This window comes from Gracilinanus agilis, chromosome 2, assembly GCF_016433145.1.
Source record: "Gracilinanus agilis isolate LMUSP501 chromosome 2, AgileGrace, whole genome shotgun sequence".
In the NCBI taxonomy this organism is placed as follows: domain Eukaryota; kingdom Metazoa; phylum Chordata; class Mammalia; order Didelphimorphia; family Didelphidae; genus Gracilinanus; species Gracilinanus agilis.
In genome coordinates, this window is record NC_058131.1 from 463411062 (window position 1) to 463425338 (window position 14277).

The 14277-nt window shown below is 35.2% G+C and overlaps 1 protein-coding gene across 1 annotated transcript in view; it reads right to left on the reverse strand.

The window, feature by feature from the left end:
• The window catches only part of SYNE2 (spectrin repeat containing nuclear envelope protein 2), a 419774-nt gene that overhangs the window by 289811 nt on the left and 115686 nt on the right, over window positions 1-14277 (reverse strand). The window contains exons 10-13 of the mRNA XM_044664857.1: window positions 13084-13184; window positions 11093-11194; window positions 10358-10495; window positions 1685-1849 (exon numbers count right to left, since the gene is read on the reverse strand). Coding sequence (XP_044520792.1) covers window positions 1685-1849; window positions 10358-10495; window positions 11093-11194; window positions 13084-13184 — 506 coding nt within the window. The remainder of the gene's footprint in view (window positions 1-1684; window positions 1850-10357; window positions 10496-11092; window positions 11195-13083; window positions 13185-14277) is intronic.

The following is a 14277-nucleotide window of genomic DNA, read 5'->3' on the forward strand; positions in this document are numbered from 1 at the left end:
ATAATAAAGCAATAGCTAGCATTTATATGGTACTAAAAGGTTTTCATAACTTTTTAGGTGTTGTCTTATTAGATTTTTCTGATTCTGAAAGAATACCTTGAAAATATAAGATATTTTTTAGTCTTTAATATTCACTAGAATTTTTCCCCTTAATTCAATCTTAAATATACCCTTCTGTTCAATAGGAGCTGCTTCCTAGGCCGTCTTTCAAATTCTAGTAACTGATGCCCCTTGGCTTCCATCAATGCTTGGGATATTAAGAGCAGCAGCAACAAACTGGTGGTCTACTTCATAGAGTGTGAAACCTGGAGTTATGAGGAACTAAGTTCAGATACTAACTGCCCGGTCCTGGACAAGACATTTTCCTCATCTGTCAGTGCTCATCCTTAATTTCAAAGAGGACCAATATCATCACAGTGATGTGTAAATTTGACTTAAGTTAGGCAAAGCTGCACGAAGTTGTCTTTGGGCACAAAAAGCCTCACCCTCTCTTCCACAGTCATCAAAGTCCAATGACATGACAAAAGTCAGGACAACTAGCAATGGCCCAGGATGAAGTGGATGACCTTGACATCTACAATGGCAGAGCCTGTTTTAAGCTCCCCATAGATACTGCTTCATCTGCCTTCATGGTGGCTGGAATAAATTGTTCTCATTTGCCCATTCCCCCAGAGGAAGTCTTCACATGTTTTGGGTAGACATCCCCCTGACTGTTGGTTCCCCTCAACTTGGTTTAACCCATCTGCTGAGATGGTTTTATAATTATCAGTCAGTTGCATATGTGTGTACTCACAGTCCAAATGAGTACAAAAAACTAAAATGACCATGTGGCTACTTGTCCAGCACCAAACTAATACAGTCCTCGACTTTCACCTCTTGGGTCTTTCATAAGTTCTCATTATGATTTGGCTTCCACTTAAGACACTGCATTCTGCCTCTTCAATGTGAATACCATAACCCTGAGGATCATAGATTTAGAACTTAAAGTAGTATTAGAAATCATTGAGTTTATACCCTTCATTTTACAAATGAGAAAACTGAGGCTAGAAAGTAAAATTACTTTCCTAATCACATCTAGTGTCTGAAGACATATCTGAACCCAGGTCTTCCTAACTCCAGGAGAACTAAATGGTATAGAAGAGTGCCAGCCCTTAGATACTTCTAAGCTATGAAAACCTAGGTCACTTAATGATTTGCCTCAGTTTCCTCATCTGTCAAATGAGCTGGAGAAGAAAATAGTAAATCACTCCAGTATCCCTGCCAAAAAAACTTCCAAATGAGGCCACAAAGAGTTAGACCTGAAAATAACTGAACAACCATACCTTCTTACCTCCAAGTCCAATGTTCTATCCACTACTATATCTAGCCTCTCACTTGCCTGGATCTAGACTTCAGTATCCATTTCTATGACTATAATCCATACCTGGATGGGAATTTCTCAGCTATACCCTTCCCCTTGCTCCCAATATCCAATCCCCAAAAGAAGAGGGTTGGATTCAATTGGTACTCTCAATATGAACTCTCAATATGAACCTAGGATAAATAGTTCACTATCTCTCAGAAAAAATGGATCCAATCATCATAAAAGATCACCTTTAATAGTGTATTCCCTTCTTAGGATAAAGTTGTATTCAAGAACAATGTCTCTAAAATGTTCCTTTCCTTTCTGTTTTTACTTACGAACCTTAAATAAAGAGATTCTTTCTTTGATCAGAGCCATAGTTTGATTGTAATTCTGGGAATCTGGTAAATCCTCTGCAATAAGATGTTCTATTTCCTGGAGCCAGACTTCAATTTGATCCAGGGGTGGAGGTAGGATTTGATCCAGCTTTGCAGTCCATTCATTAATCTTAAGGGGAAAAAAAGAGAATTATTCAGTATTTGGTGTTCTACTGCCAACTACTTAGTGAGAATGATTAAATAGAACATATAAGGAATTTCTGAAAGGCAATTCAAATAAATGTGATTTTATTAATGATTTTTAAAACGTAATTATTTAGTTTGCTTATTCCATTAAAATTCCTAGGTATCTCCTACCCTGCCTTCCTTCCCCATACTAGAGAAAGCATCATTTGACAAAAAGATAAATGTATATATAAAACTGTCTTACTTATTTTTATCTTTATCTTTCTCTGTAGATGGTCATATATATATAAGCCATACTTCAAACATTATTTCTGTTGCTGTATATAATGTTCTCTTGGTTCTGCTCATTTCACTTTCATATAGGTCTTGCCATGTTCTTCTAAATCAGTAATTCCCAAAGTGGGCACCACTGCCCCTTGGAGGATGCTGCAGCAATGCAGTGATGGCCACAGGTGCATTTATCTTTCCTATTAATTGCTATTAAAAATTTTTAAAAATTAATTTCCAGGGGGCTAAGTAATATTTTTTTCTGGAAAGGGGGTGGTAGGCCAAAAAAGTTTGGGAATCACTGTTAAAATTAACCCACTCACTGTTTATTATGCCATAGTGGTATTCCATCACAATCAAAAGCTACAACTTGTTCAAACTGATGATTTAACTTGAATATTTTCTACCAGTATTCCTCACTTCAATTCCTCACAATTCTAAAGATCACTTAGTATCTGAACATTATTTTTTAAAATATTACTCAAAGTCTTAGCTCACTACAGTACCCATCAAGTATTATTATAATTATCTGTGTATGTGTCATATAGGGACAGCTAGGTGGCACAATTGATAGAGTACCAGGCTTGGGATCAAGAAGACCCATCTTTCTGAGTTCAAATCTGGCCTAGAGGAATTTATTAATTATGTGACCCTGGACAAGTCTTAACCCTGTTTCTGTCAGTTTCCTCATCTGTCAAAATGAGCTGGAGAAGCAAATGGCAGGCCACTCCAGTATCTTTGCCAAGAAAACTCCAAATGGGGTCACGAAGAGTCGGACATGACTGAAAATGACTCAACAACAGCATGTGCTATATTGCCCTGTTTGATTGTAAGCTCCAGAAGGCTTTAGGTCCCAGTACAAATTCCATCACTTGGTAAATTCTGGGAATGTAGGAATGTTATTTAACTTGTTTGACTCACAAATAAAGTAAGGATAATAGTGCTTATTCTACCTACTTATCTTGAAAGGTTAATGTTCACAGTGTTGTATGAGAATTAAAATGCTATGAGGAGGCAGTTAAGTGGCTCAGTGGATAGAGGTTGGGAAGAGCCAGTTCAAATCCAGCTGCAGGCACTTACTACCTCTGTGACCCTGGGCAAATTACTTAACCTCTGTTTGCCTTAATCCCCTGGAGAAGGAAATGGGAACCACTCCATTACCTTTGCCAAGAAAACTCCATAGATAGCATTGGTGTGATATGGCTCACAGGATCATAGAGAGTCAGAGAAGACAGAACATGTTGTGTGCTGTGGTAAAATGACCAAATTTTCATTTCTGGTTTTGGGAAGATCAACTTGACTTTGGTTTAAACTCACTATAAAACACACACGTGTTGTTGACACAGTGAAATTATAACTGTTGTAGTCTTAAAACATGTTTAAATATTTGTTATGACCATTCTGTTAGGGACTTTGGTATTTACTGATGAAATCTAAATATTTGCATTCCTGAGTTGCCAAACTAGAAAAATATCTAGATGGCACTGATAGTCATTTAAGTCATGATTTAGACATTGAACACAACTCCTTCTGCCATACTAGCATACAGGGGACACTCTAGAAGCTGACTTCTCAGCACACTACACTGGCAGTTCATCATCCTAAGGATGTGTCCTCTTCAGAAATCTATGTTGCCCTCCCTCCTGTATTGCTGTTTTTATTGATCTTTTAAATTTTGATTCAACTATCAAAACTACCATATATATAGTAGGCAAAGAGCTGAACTTGAAGTCAGGAAGACCTGGGCTTCAATCCTGACTCAGATACTAATTAGTTTTGTGCCCTGGTGGAGGTAAGGGAAACAGAATCATAACCTCTCTGGGCCTCAATTTCTTAATTTAAAAATAAAAATAAGATTTGGATTTAGATAGCATATCACATGTTATCTTATTCAATCTTCACAACATCCTAGAAGATAGGTACTATTATTATTATTCCCATTTTACAGAAAAATAAACTGAGGCTTAGAGGCAGAGTAAATTACCCAGAGTCACACAGCTAGTAACTGAAGTAGGACTAGAACTCAGATCTTCCTGACTATCAACTGCATCTCCCAGCTGCCTCAGTAAAATCAGAGTTGAACTTGATGGTCTCTTAAGGTCCTTTCTTAAAGGCAGCTAGATGGCACAGTGGATAGTGCCAGTCTTAGAGTCAGGAAGATCTGAATCCAAATCTGAACTCAGAAATTTACTAGATATGTGACTGCAGAAGTCAGTTAACCCTGTTTGCCTCAGTTTCTTTATAAAATGAGCAGAAGGAAATGGAGAATTATTACAGTATCTTTGCCAAGAAAACCCCAAATGGGGTCACGAATGTCATATATGACTGAAACAAATGAACTATAACAATAATAAGATCCTTTCTAGTCCTAAATCTATAATCAGGTCTCTAAGACCTAAGCAAAAGTTGAACTTCTGGCTAATGATTTCAACCTCCCATTTTTCTCATTGGGAAAACCTAACAAAGATCACGTGTTCTTCAGTGGATTTCTAGAAACAATATGTATTATTTCAGAGTTGTAAAAAGTATTGGAGCAACACAGTGGACCAGATATAAATGCTTTTTCATTCATTCATTCATTCATTCATTCATTCATTCATTCATTCATTCATTCATTCGAGTTCATACATTTCTTCATAAGCTTTCCTGAGCATGTCTTTGTACAGTTCAACTCAGTAGGCATTTACTGAGTACCTACAATATACAGAGCACTCTCTTAGATAATGGAAACATAAAACAAACCCCTTCCCACCAAAAATCGTCCTAGTCCTCAGGGAACTTACATTCTACCGGGCGAACACATCATCAACACAAAAAGTAAATAAAAAATTGTTTTAGGTCAGTGATGGGCAAACTTTTTAAAGAGGGGGCCCAAGGGAAAGGAAATGCTCATCTGTCAGTCTGTTTCTAAGGCAACTCTTTCGAGGTTTCATTGTATCGTGTCCTACTCATTGTATTCATCAGATTAGGAATAACGTTCTGCAACAGGATAGAAGATTTCAGGGGGCCACATTTGGCCCGTAGGCCATAGTTTGCCCGCCCATCACTGCTTTAGGTGGTACAGAGAACTAACAATTAAGGGATACAGGAGGAGCTTTCTATAGGTGGCAACATCTGAGTTAAGCAAAAATGAAATGAAAGATTCTAAGAGATTGAGGTAATAAGTAACCAGGCACAGGAAACCACTTACTTGTACAACAGTACAGAAGAAGGTGAGAGGATGCTAACTTATAGAAACAAAATGTCGGTTTGGCTGCTGCACAGATTGGAGAAGATACTTAACAATGGATAGGTGCCAGACCCAGACTCAGGAAGATTCATCTTTCTCAGTTCAATTCTAGTGTCAGATACTTACTGGATGTGTGACCCTGGGCAAATCACTTAACCCTGTTTGCCTCAGTTTCCTCATCTAGAAAATGGACTGGGGAAGAAAACGGTAAACCACTGCAGTATTTCTGCCAAGGAAAATGGGGTCACAAAGAGTTGGAAATGACTGAAAAATGACTGTACTAGAAAGATAAATTGAGGCAAAATTGTTGAGCTGATATTTCTTCCTAGACACAAATGGGAACCACCAATGCTTCTTGAAGAGGGAATCACAATGACTCATGCTTTTGGAAGAATATTTTGGCAGTTTCTAGAGGATATATGAAGTTAGATGGCATACTAGGTAGTCAATAGTTAATAAGCATTCACATAGTACCTGGCACATGTTTAATAAATATTTATCAACTGACTGACTGATAAATGGGTAGGGTGCAAGATTTGGGAGTCAGGAAAACCTTTGTACATAACCTCACTTACCAGCTGTTTGATCTTGGATAAGGCATTTACCTTCTCTTGATCTTAATTTCCTCATATATAAAATGTTTATAATAATATTTAACTCATATAAATAAAGGTATTATAAATAATAAATGAGAAAACATAAACAAAATGCTTTGTAAACCTTAAGGCTATGTAAAAATTCTAGCTATTTTATTGGATAGAGCTATCTTTTGTATTTAGGCACTTTAAAAGGGACCTTATTTAGTAAGCAACTTAGTTAGCACTTGGCAGATTTAATAAATAACATTCCAATGTCATGAATGAGTTACCTTTAAAAGTCCATGATTACAAAGAAATTATTTACTCACCTGGAAGAGCTAGGTAATCCAGAAATTTTGGACTATTGACTAAACAAATAGTGAGAAAGAAGACTTACTGAAAGATCAAAACCAAAGATTCTAAAAATTAATGATTTTGAAAGAAAATATGCCAGTGTCAACATCTTTTTCTTGTGTGGGAGGCACAAGCTCCCAACAACAGTCTTAGAAGCTTAGAACTGACAGAGGTACTCTTGTCATCTAGTTCAACATTCTCAATTTCCAAATGAGGAAACTGAGTCCCAGAAAGGGGAAGTCATTTGCTCCAATTTACAAAACTAGTTAATTTAGGTCATCTAACTCATTCAGTCTTTTTCCCACTAACATATGCTGTTTCTGCTAAAACAAAAGTACAGTTTTATTATTTTTGATTACTAGAATGCACAACTAATTTTTACTACAACAGTAATTTGCATTATATTTTATCCCAAGACCCCTAGAAAACAGATTTATCCCAAGAGAGTAAATTATTTATTCACACCATCCAGAAAGCCTGTAATACAGTCAAGAGTTCCAAAACCTCCAAACTCCAGTGAGAACCATAGAAAATGGAAAGGAACCCTTGAGATTAAACCAAGCCCTACTTTTCACGGAAAAGGAAAATGGTTGTTTACAAGGATCATATGCTGAAAAAAATAAAAATAAATATTATAGTCAATTCTCACTTAATTCATGGTCAAAAGGAAAAGAAAACGTCTCCTCTGTCTCCTCTTCTCTAAAATAAATGAATAAATAAGATATAGATTATACTCCATCAACCTCTCAGACTTCCAACAGTCTCAAACTTTCAGAATATTTTAGAACCCAAAAATAAATAAAAAATAAGTGAAAATTTATCTGACTCAAACAAAAATAGCTATCACAAAGTTTACTACTCAAGGGTAGATAGTTCTGTTTTATTTAACCTTAGTTTCATTCTAAATTACAACCAGGAATAGGTTTGGGCAGGAGGTTATAAGGCTTTAGAAGGGCAATAACAAAAGATAGCCTGAGAGAAGTAGCAGTAGCAAGTGGAGACAATTTTGATATGTAAGTAACAAAATCCAGCAAGAAAAGTGGGAAAAATCCCATTCAAAATAATTACATATCACAAAAAAGCTGAGGAAAAGATACTCATGACTACATGTTTACAACTATAAAACTCTCTTTATACATATAATGGAAGACAAAAAATGGGCCAGTATTAAATGTTAATGAGGCCATGCCAATAAAATGATAAAGTGATGATATCACCAAAAATAATTTAAAGATATAATGCCATATTAATCAAACTGCCAAGCGGTAACTTTCTAGAATTGGGAAAAATAATAATAAAATCCATCTGGAGGAACAAAGTGTCTAGGCTAATCACAAGGGAAATATTCAGAAAAAGAAGAAAAGAGGAAAGAAAGCATTATTAGATCTCAAAATATATTATATAGCAGAAATCAACCAAGCCCTCTGATAGGGACTTAATCTATGATTTTGTTGACATATGGATAGTTTCACTTTGGCAAAAACTGTTGTGAAAACTGGAAAACAGCTTGGCAGAAACTAGGTTTGTATCAATATCTTACACCATATATCAAAAAAAAAAAAAAGTATTAAGTAGCTACCACGTACCACACACTGGATATACACTGTATATACAAAATACAATCAATGAAACACTCCTAGATTACAAAAAGCTTGCATGAGAGACAACAAAGATGACAGACAGACAGGCAGATAGATGAAATAGATGATAGTGATAAAAGATGATAGAGATAGACAAGAGATATTCACATGTGGCTATCTATATACACCCAAACAAATATACAAAAACCACATAGAATAAACACAAATAAATACAATTTCGTCATTTGACAAAAGGTAGTTTGAGAAGGAGAGCATTAGAAGTTGAAAAGATCAGGAAAGACTACATGTAAAAGAAAGTAATTCTTGAGCAATGTCTTAAAGGAAAAGCAGGATTTTATGAAGCAAAAGTGAAAGAATACATCTCAGGCATGAAGAACAATAAGCAAAAGACACAGAGATGGAAGAAGGAATGTCATGTATGAAAAATGGAGAGGAAACCAGATTAGCTGTATTACAGGCTATAAGAGGAGGAATAATGAACAAATGAAATAAGTTAAATTGGGCAAGGTTGTAAAGGGCTTTAAAAGCTAAACAGAAGACTTTATATATATTTGATTCCAGAGACACTAGGAAGCCATTGAGTTTATTGAGTAGAATAGTGACATAGTCGGATCTCTGCTTAAGGAAAATGACTTGGCAGCTCTATGGAAGAGAAAATGAGATCCAAATGGCTACACAACCTCCCCAGAAAAAGGTACGGCCATAGAAAAAAAAAACCATTAAGATGAAAATGGTGGCAGTCAAAATGTTAAAAGACAATAACATTGACAACTAAAATAGTGTAGTAACCTGGGGATAATAAGTGAAAGAAAAAATTAAGGCCAATACAACCAGTAGCCCTAAAGACATCATTGCATTACAAACGGTTATAACTGTTCATAATGCTGACCTTGAATCATCAAGAAATCATGAATTTATGTTCAGTGCATTGTAATGTCTCTCATTCTCATTACCCAGCCACCCCACCTGCTGGTTTAGTTACACGAGTCATCAGTTAAGTCTTTAACACCATTTCTTTGGTGCAAATAATCAGTGGGAGCATGCTGCAAACTATTTATGTCCAATATAGACCTTCCCACATTCTTTGGGCTTTTTATAACTTTAATTCTTTTGAGATCACAATGTACCATATTTCATGACCACAAAGTCTCACTATGACAACAATGATTTTAAAGAGATAGATTTAGGGGTTAGTGAGTGATGATGAAATTATTGAAAATACTATCAAAAGTCAGCAACTAAAGTCCGATCCTCTCAAAGCATTTAATTTTAGGAGAAGCACTGATGTTTATTAATTAATTCAATAGACTGCCCCCTATTTCCATGTGCAATTACTTTTTTTAAACCCTTAACTTCTGTGTATTGGCTCCTAGGTGGAAGAGTGGTAAGGGTGGGTAATGGTGGTCAAGTGACTTGCCCAGGGTCACAAAGCTAGGAAGTGTCTGAGGCTGGATTTGAACTTAGGACCTCCCATCTCTAGACCTGACTCTCAATCCACTGAGCTACCCAGCTGCCCCCTGCAATTACTTTTTCATGCACTTTAGTTTTCTACTGGAATGAGTTAGGCTAATCTTTTTTATTGAGTAGAATTGGTAGCTTGCTAGATGGCTTGGTGGAGAGAATGCTAAGCCTCGACTCGAAAAGACTCGACCTCAGGAAACAGCCTCAGAAACTCATCAGTTATATGATCCTAGGCAAGTCACTTAATTAGTTTCCTCAACTGTAAAGTAGGGACAATAATAGTATCTACATTCCAAGATTGTGGTAAGAATCAAATAAGATGATATTTGGAAAAAAAGCAGTTTGTATTGTGCCTGGAACATATACAACAAGCCCTTAACAAATGTTTCTTACCTTTTGTGTTGTTCCAAGTTTGGTTAGTGCAATGTTATCTAAGAAAGGAGTTTTTGGAGTAACTCATTATTGAACTTTGTGCAAATCTATGAAACCAGTAAGCAATCTAGTCACTTAAGTCAAAAAAAGTCTATTTCATAACTCATTTGAAGCCAATATTCAGTGGATCACTGAACAGTTATCTATATTATCTCATCTGTAATGTCAACCAATCAACAAGTATATATTACTAATCAATGAGTATATTTTAAATACCTACAATGTGCCAGGTACTGTGCTAGACACTGGAGGCACAAAGACAAAAATCAAAGTCTTTAGGACCATGGAAAATCATAAAGGGTCTCCAATTAAGGATAAGATAAGATAAGATAAGATAAGATAAGATAAGAAAAGTTGGAATATAAAGATTTTAGAGTCCACGTACTCTCATTGTTCCACTTGTTTTAACATCATATGTTCAAACCTGCTGGTTGTTTTCCCTTCTGGTTAGGGATTTTTTCCATGAATCTAACATAAGTCCAAAAAAGGGCCATTCACTAAAGACAAAGCCTTGCCCAACCCAAACAAAATCAAGTAGAGCTTCTAAAATCAACAATAATAGAAGTCACCTGATTAGTGAGCTTATCCCATGCTTGTCGTAATCGAGATTGATCATCCACCAACCCAACCACATTCCTTTTTAAGGACAGCACATCCAAAAAGGCTTTTTTTTCTTCATTGAATGACTCCACAAAAGCTCTCATGGCCTACAATTTGAATGAAGAGGCAATTTAAAGTGTATCCTTTATAAATCTCAGCTAAATATTGTTGTTTGTTGTTTACGAAATCCATTCTGACTAGAAAGAAGTTCACTAATATCACGGTCTTAAATTTGGCCCTTTTCACTTACCCAGATGCTTCTTCTCACTCCACCCTCGAGTCATGGATACTAATATGGTGACATATATCTTGAGGATGTCATAGAGATACATATCCCTAAGCTACATATCACTGTATAGGTGCTGTGGCATTTCTACTAGAATGGGAACAAAGCCACCTCAACATGCAAGAGGAAGAGAAATATAATGAGGGAGGGTCTATGGAATATGTGATGATCTCATTAATGTTCTAATAATCTTTTTTAGCCTTATAGGCACTTAATCAGTATTTAGTGATCAAAATTATGCAATGTTCTTCTGAGGAAAGAACTCTTAAGATCAGAAGAGAATTTTATAGTTAACGATTTTACTTTATAAATATTTTTCATAAGTATGCTCACATAGTAACCTCCCTCAAGGATAGCTAAAAAGTACTCTGTGAATCAAAACATTAGTGCTATTTAAGTCAATAACTTTCAAACTTACTTGAGATTTTTTAAAGTATGTCTCCTTTTCTGATTCCATCTGTAACTTATGCAATTTTTCTTCTTGTGAAATCAGCCAGACTGTGGCATCTTTCACCTTCTCCTAATGGTGAGAACAACAAGAATTAAAACATAATGGTTATTGAATGGACAGTCATTAGAGAGATGGTAAAATGACATTAGATAGATGGCATTTTAAAAAGCCTCAGAAGCATTCCAAATTGTTAACAACCATGTTAAAAAAATACTTCAAATGACTAATACTAAAAGAAATGCAAATCAAAACAACTCAGCAAAGATGTCAAAAGATAAGAAAAGTCAGTGTTAGAGAGTTTATGGCACACTAGTACACTGTTGGTGGAAATTTAAATTAATATAACTGTTTTAGAAAGTATTTTGGAATTATACAAATAAGTCACTAAAGTTAAAATGTCCATCCTTTTAACCCAGAACTTCCACTGCTAGATTTATACACTGAGGAAGCCATTAATGAGAAAGATATTTCCATGTACATTAAAATATTCTTAGCAGCACTTTTTGTGATAGCAAAGAATTGGAAATGCTCATTGACTAGAAAATGGAACTCAGGACCTGGCACATAGTAGATTGCTTAATAAATGTTTACTGACTATAAAAAATTACAATTATGATAAATACAGAATTCATTCTGCATCAGTTGATATGACTCTTTTCAACTCTTACTTTATTGGGAAAACTAAGGTAATTTACCATAAGCTCCCTATTCTCTCTTTCTTGAACCCCCTACCCCTGGACACTTTCCTCCAGGCTCTGATAATGAAGTGGCCCTCCTCTTTACCAAAGCTAACCCTTCTAAAGAGCCCTTGATTCCATCCCCACTTCTGTTTCCCATCGTATTGCCTTCTTAATCATGTCCTCTTTCTCAACAGATAGTGCTCTCTTCTCTAAATAATTATGTATTTGACGACTCCCTCCACCTCCAATAGAATGTAAGTTTCTTGAGAGTAGAAATTAGTTTCATTTCTTATATTGGCACCCCCCAATGCCTTTAAATTTTATTAACTGGTTGAATGATTGAACAACGCTATCATATCACAGTACCAAGTGATGTGAACTAGCTTAGATATTTTGATTATCTTAGAGATAGTACATTTGCTTGTATCTAAACACAGAATCCACATTTTGGCAACATCAGCAAAATTACAATTTATTTTTCACTTTTCTAGCATTTTATATCTATAATACAGATTTTTTTTTTCCTATTAAGCCAACATAACACTTCTCTCATTCCATTCTGCAACATGAACAATTAAATCTTCTTTCTTCACTCAGATTTTGTTTCTAAAAAGTTAATTAAGAAATCAAGGAGATAGTAGCTTCCCACCAGGTCAGAAATGATTGAACTACAGAGTGAATTCTTCTTTCCTCCACACTTAGTAAGCCTTTGGCTTAATATCTACAAAATGGTGACTGACTAAAAATAAGCCTAGGGTAAGTTTCAAAATATAGAAGATGATTATGTGGTTAAATTTTGGGGGTGAGGGGAGGAAATCGGCAGCTTATTTATCTAAGTGGAAAGTTCTTAAATGTCTCATTTATCCTTTGGCAATATGGTAAAAACTATGAACCCCTTCTCCAAATAATATTTTAATGCAAAAAAATTAAATCTAAAGAATTATAAAGGAAATCAATTATAATTAAATTGTTCTAAAAATATATTTCTTTCCTAAATTCTCAGAATTCAGGTTAAAATTTCCAGATTTAAATAGAAGCCAAGGAAAGAATGGGAGGAAGCCTCAGTGTACACTTCTTTCAGACCTATGAAGTTTCAACCTCTCAGTTATGCCTCTGAATGACAGGTGTAACAAAAGAAAAGCTGAAATTATTAAATAATAGTATTCTGATAATTTGCATGACAACTTGATGCCAGAATGACAAAGAAAAGTTTTTCCATTTGAAAGAACTATATAAGTAGAGAATAAAATTAACTTCAATGACAGGACAGACAACTACCTGAACTTCATCTCCAGTCACAGGCAAATCTTTGGAATACTGTAGAAACTGAGCCACATAGGTCATGATCGATTTTTCATCTGGGTTGATAACATCAACATCTGCAAGACAGATAATACCATTAGTCCTTTTACCAATTTCCAGTTTGAGCATTAAACTTATTACAGTCATCAGATAATTTTGAATATAAATTGAAGTATATTTTTTCAGTTTTGCTTTCTGCTAATATGGAAATGTTTTACATGATTTCATATGTGTAATTGATATCATATTGCTTGTCTTCTCAATGGGTAGGAGAGGATTGTGAGGGAGGATAAGAATTTGGAACTCAAAATTTTTAAAAAATTAGAAATAAAGAAAAAATATTGTAAGCAACCATCAACAAAAATATAGTCATCAGATTTGTGCTTAACAACAATTCATTCACCAGACTACGCTACAAAGCAATCTCAACAATAATCCCAAAATATTCTTCACCCTGAGAGTCTCTGGCTGCCTGCCCATACTAGAGGCTCTATGCTCGAAATAGGAGAGAAGAGCCAAGAGTAGCAGAAGGCAAAGACTTTCTTGGCTTACAGAGGCTATGAAACCAGGAAGTAGCAAATGGGAAAAGTAAAAAACATGTTCCTTTGAACTTCACTAATTTTGAATTTATAATGATTTGGAAACAGATCAAGCTTAAATCTACCATTGCTCAGTTATTCCCAAACAACAAAATACTAGGGAAATGGCATGCCAAAGTAGCCATTTGGGTAGTTGCAAAGTAGAGAAATCAAATGTTACTGTGTCTGAACTTACTCTTTCTTTTGTATCTACATTCAGTGGTCTGGATAAAATATATTAATTTTTCTAAGTATTGTGCTAGGATCTGGAAGGAACATAAAATGTGTAGATGTGCTTATTTTCATGAAAACTGCCAGAGGGCTCTGGTTGCTTGGGCTCCAATTTGTAAATAACACTCTTTTAGCCTAATTTTTATGGATGTTTAAGAAAGTTACATCAAATTATCAAATTCCACAGACATTTATTGTGTTATACTCATTTAAAACACATACAATCTAGAGCATGGGTAACTGATTTCTATTGGTCATAGTTTTTTCCTCATCTGTAAAATAAGAATTTGAATAGAAAATATGCAAAAACCCTCCCACTTCTAAATTGTATAATATTACAGTAAACCAGTAAGTGTCATTA